The sequence below is a fragment of the Oryza sativa genome, chromosome 12, assembly GCF_034140825.1.
Source record: "Oryza sativa Japonica Group chromosome 12, ASM3414082v1".
Lineage (NCBI taxonomy): Eukaryota > Viridiplantae > Streptophyta > Magnoliopsida > Poales > Poaceae > Oryza > Oryza sativa.
In genome coordinates, this window is record NC_089046.1 from 15,139,812 (window position 1) to 15,145,261 (window position 5,450).

The 5,450-nt window shown below is 40.0% G+C and overlaps 1 protein-coding gene across 1 annotated transcript; it reads right to left on the reverse strand.

Moving 5' to 3' along the window:
• Window positions 1–2,617: 2,617 nt before the first annotated feature.
• On the reverse strand, window positions 2,618–5,176 carry LOC4352139 (O-methyltransferase ZRP4). Its single transcript, XM_015764071.3, has 2 exons — window positions 4,350–5,176; window positions 2,618–3,111 (listed from the first exon to the last, which is right to left on the reverse strand). Exons 1-2 carry the CDS (start codon window positions 5,127–5,129, stop codon window positions 2,812–2,814), a joined length of 1,080 nt encoding a protein of 359 aa, XP_015619557.1. The 5' UTR covers window positions 5,130–5,176; the 3' UTR covers window positions 2,618–2,811.
• Window positions 5,177–5,450: the final 274 nt, after the last annotated feature.

The window sequence follows — 5,450 nt, forward strand, 5'->3', positions numbered from 1 at the left end:
TATAGCTAATCATGGACTAATTAGACTCAAAAAATTTATCTCGCGATTTCCATGCAAATTGTGCAGTTAGTTTTTTTGTTTATCTATATTTAATGCTCCATGAATAGTCCAAAGATTCGCTGTGATGTTTTTGGGAAAAAAAATTTGGAAACTAAACAAGGCCTAAATGTGTTTACTTGTTGATTGTAATTATTAGCTTAAATTTGTACTAATAATCAACAACATAATTATATGTTTGTAGAATATACTTGGAAAGAAGTCTAGTAATAACATTAACAAATTTATCTTGATTTGATTTTAACAATATTATCATGACAACTAATACTTTATCATGCTTTCAGTCTTTCACATGACACGTCCGCCTTCATTAAATTTATAAATGTGTCATTTATTAATTTGAAATAAACAACATTACCATAACATTAAATTATTAACCATAGTTATGTTGATTTTGTAAAATGTATAGTAAAGCTCATTACTTATGTCGAAGCAAATTTTATTACAGAAAATTCACTATACATGTTTTCATATCAAATTTACTATGCATTTGTTGTATTACATTTAATTTTACTATACGTACCACTTTTGCATATATCAACCCCCACTTGCACCATTGGTTACTTTTTAAAACATAAAATTCCTAGGTCTTTCTAAGTAAATATGTATATTTAATAAATGGGCAGAACAGAAGTACCCTGGAACATATTTTTTACTTTCAGGCGGAAAATAAAATAAAAAAATCTTTGTAAGGGTGCATGTGTACCAGCATGAGAACATAAAAGACAAGTTGGATTTCCATCCGAATACACGTGAACACTCGTTATTGCTCTATTTACAGTGATCTTGGTTTCCATCATCCTTTATCCGACGGTCCACATTTATTCCACCTATAATATATGTCTTCTCATAGATCCGACAGTTCATGAAACATCTCAAGTTTCACTTTTCACTTGTAGAGATATGTAGAGTGACAAAATGCGTGCACTTTCATTAATTTTCCTTTAAAGAGATAATGCTGGCATTTGCGTTTGTGACTGATGCTGCCCTGAGGCCGTGCTAAACATTCAATAATGCTGTACAAAACTGGTTGCCAGCATGGCTTCCGCTTGTGACGAAACACAACCTAAGTGCACGAAGCGTGGGGTTTCCATCTTCAAGATGACTGCCTTATTTTTTGCATCGTGTACTTCTGGCAACGCGCAATGTGCTACATGGAAATAAATATACTGTTGTCTACCGAATAGAACAATGCCAATAACTTTGAAACTCCCCAACAGCTCGCAAGCCTATATTTGTCTCACACAGCTAGCATTGCATGTATGTTTCTTGTAGCAAATTGGAGAGGCCTCACGCTAAAGTTAATGAGGGTTCACCCCCTCTATGATACACATGTATATATCTAGTGATTTCTGCCACAGAGAACAATGTTACTCCTTCCGTCCCATTTTAAGTGCAACCATGAGTTTTCATGTCCAACTTTAATCGTCCGTCTTATTTAAGATTTTTTTAAGAAGAAGTAGTATTTTTATTGCTATGAGATGATAAAACATGCATAGTACTTTATGCATAACTTATGTTTCTATTTTTTAAAAAAATTTAAATAAGACGGATGATTAAAATTGGGCACGAAAAATCATGGCTGCACTTAAAATGGGACGGAGGGAGTAGCTTCTATAGCTGTTGGGATTAAGATTTCAACTTTTCTTTGGAACAGTACTCACATGACTTATAATACCCATGGAGGAGGCCCTAACATGCCAACCCAAATCATTAGCAAACAAGAGGATCTTATCCAGAAGTAGTATAGAAAATTGAGCGACACCTATGATTTGAGGCTAGAATACATATTCTTTATAGGGCAAATCTAATGCTCTGAATAAACGTATGTGATTGTTCTATGTCGATGTTTCCATCTGTAAAAATATAATGGGGTAGCACAAGACCTAAAAATGAATGGATGTGGAAAACAAGGATTTAGACAAATTCAGCCTCACACGTTGAGAGGTAATACCCTATTTCTAATTTGAGATTGTATCCGTTGGATGTTGTATTGATCTGACGATCTGATTGTGTTTCTTGTCCTTGAGAGGCTCCTTCCCACCTTATATAAGTTGAGGAACAGAGTTACAAGGGAAGTTATGTTACTTTATTGCTATGTTTCGATAGAAACATTATCACGGAAGGGCACTAAAATGGTATATTACTACAAAATTTATAGGTAATAACATTACAATGCAAATTGCAATAACAGAGAACATGTAATAGTAACAGTGGTGCCATAGTAGTACTGCTTGTGTAGAACTAAAATCTTTTAAATCTCAATCTTTAGAGAGCAATATCTCTCACGTCATAATTATTTTTCTAATCCGTTTGTACTATTCTGTTTGTAAAAAAGTGCTTAATGAAGCTAGATCTATCTTGATTATTTTTTGATGTGGTTACTGCCGAAAGCAATCGTTTTACTATAAATTGGCCGTCACATTGCTATGACATTCCTTTGAGACAGGAACTGAAAAGAAATGGCGGAGGGGAGGTAGCAAGCCGGTTTGGCCGGCAGGATGGGCTTTTGACCGGCCTTAGACCGAGGTAGGAGGGGGCTTTGGCCCATGGAAGGGAGTGTAGAATAGATTCGACATATATATATATGGATTAATATAACAGGCAGTTCCACATAAACTTAATTATTGGGCGATTTTACAACACAACCAAGCATACACACACTTATTGCAAGCCTCACAACAACAAAATTAACATACATGCTCCACACTAGCAAATGGATGACCGCTTGTGTATCGACAACTATTGTGGCCTTCAGGGGTAAACCTCGATGATTGACCGAAAGCCTAGAACCGGTATGATCTTGTAGCCACTAAACCCTGCTTCGATAAAAACCTTCTTCCACTCTTTCTCATCTCGCTCGACACCATTGATAAGCATCATGTATGCACCAAACAAGGCTTGCAGCTCTATATGTTTTTGATCAGGCGAACCTGCTCTGACCACAACATCTATGATTATCACCTTTCCTCCAGCATCCTTAGAGGGGATAGCTTTTTTGGCATTCTTTAGTACCTTGACACATTCGTCATCACCCCAGTCATGCATAATCCACTGAAAATAAAGCAAAAATACCAAGAGAGCCACAATGTAAATACATAACACTTCCTTCCAGTTAGAAGTTATAAATTATGGCTCAGATTAAAACAAAACACCGTACCAGTTATAAATTGTTAATTATTGATTTCAAAATTTTGGCATTATTATATTAGTGAAATAATTAAATTCAGAATATAAGACCAGATTAAGTTCATATTTAAGTAATTTGGAATTTTTAAAAAATAAATGATTGAAAAAATAAAATTAACACAAGCCGAGTACAGCTTCGTATTTGGTTAATTTTATTTTCTGAAATTATTTTATGAATTATAAATAAAATTACATAGTGAGCCCATCTTAATCATGACCTCATATTTTTCATATAAAACCATCCGGTTCACGCGGTTCGCAGCGGTCTAATTGCATGTCTGGTGTTTGCAGCAAACCGACCCGACAAAAGGATGGTGGTTCCGGTTTTTTCCGGTTCAACCGTTGACCCAGTCTGGTTTTTTTAACTATGGACACGACATGCTAATTATTAGTTTAAAGATTGAATTGCAAGTTTGGGCCACCATTTTGTTAGCCTGGTTTCGGTTTGGACCATCATTAATTTATCTAACCTTCTCACTTTTCACTACATAAATTTTACTTTGTGGCACTTTGAACAATCAAAACCCTCTTATACACTTTAAAGTTGTGGTATTCATGCATACAGCTACGGGAGTTCATCGGCGTGCGGGAGCCACTGTACTCGATGCTATTGGTGTGCGTAAGAAGAGAGTCGGGGTACGTAGTCCAAAGTGTAGTATAAAAAAAGGTAAACTACCTGTTTCATAGTGAAAAAAAAGTTCAGATAAACGGCGGTTAAAACCGAATCTTGGATGGGTAATGAAAGGTGGCTCAGACTGATTTGGTTATTCTTTAAGAAAAAAAATACAAAATCGAGATGTTCGGGTAGTATTAGTTTATCTGTGTTATTAAAGCCATTGAGTTCAATGAGCCGGGTTCATGTTCGGGTGCTCGTATTAATTATGTATAGTAATTAGTTATTTAGTGATCGATAAACTATGGATCCATTAATTACCATCAATAGCAATGCATGCAGACGTGGTTTTATCTAGTTCAATTTCCATTTCACATGCATGCCTTCGATCGAGGACAATTCCATGCTGAGCAAAGAGCGTAAGTAGGCATCTATTACAACAAAGTTTGGAAGTAACAGCTGATGAGCAAGAGAAAAAGGAGACGAATACCTTGAGGAAGACAGCGTTTGCCGGTGGAATGCTCTCGAACATGTCGCCGGCGATGTACTCCACGCCGGTGCCACCGGGAGCCTTGGCGACGACGTGGGCGAGGTCCATCACGCTGCACTTCACCTCCGGGAACGCCCTGGCGATGGCCTGCGCCGCCGTGCCGTGGCCCCCGGCGACGTCCACCAGCGAGCTGATCCTCCGGAACACATCGCCGTGCTCCCTGACGACGACGTCCATCACCAGGCGGCTGTCGGAGACCATCGCGTCGTTGAAGACCTTGCTGAAGGCGGCGTCGCCGTCGGCCACCTCCCACAAGCTCCGGCCATGGGTGTGCTCGAAGATGGACGAGCCCGGCAGCTCGCGCTGGAGCCAGTCGCCGATCCGGAGGAAGGGGGTGATGCAGCTCGGGTGGAGCAGCAACGACATGATGGGCGCCTGCTGCAGGTTCCCGGAGCTGACCAGGAGGCGGGACACCGGCGTGAGCGCGTAGACGGGCGGCTCATCGGCCGCAGTAGGCTTCTCGACGGCGAAGACGCCGGTGAGGGTGAGCACGCGCATGAGGCGGCGCAGGCACGGGATCTTGGAGGGGTGGAGCGTGACCCTGGTGAGTATCTGGGGCAGGGTGGCGGCGCCGCCGTGGTGGTGGATGGCGTCGGCGATGCCGAGGTCCATGGCGGTCTTGAGGGCCATGGACTTGACCACGGCCAACGTGTTGGCGTAGAGCTCGAGCTGTGCATCGAGGAGGCCAGCACCGTGGTCATTGCTCTGAGTGGTCGCCATGTCACTGCTTCTCTATCTTCCTCTCAATTTGGAATATGATGATGGATTGATGGTCCGAGCCAAGAGGACGATATTTATAAGTTGAGGGCTCAACTGTTCCACAACTAGAAATATACCGGCAATACAGAGTAAATATGCAGTATTATAATAGGGGCAATAAAACATTAGATTAAATTTTAATGTAGTTATAGTAGACTCGGAGTGTAATTAAATTTTAACCATGCATCTATTATTATTACTTAAACTTACTTCAACATATTACAGCTCAAAAATCTTCACCTGATACTTGTACAAATGCTCTAAAACATTACAAGACGCTCT

What these genes read in the sequence shown, in the direction of transcription:
- LOC4352139 (XM_015764071.3), bottom strand. Translation starts at nt 5,129, where the DNA reads ATGGCGACCACTCAGAGCAATGACCACGGTGCTGGCCTCCTCGATGCA. An exon ending in CAAACGCTGTCTTCCTCAAG is followed by an intron (nt 3,112 to 4,349) that starts GTATTCGTCTCC and finishes CTTTATTTTCAG; the next exon opens with TGGATTATGCATGACTGGGG.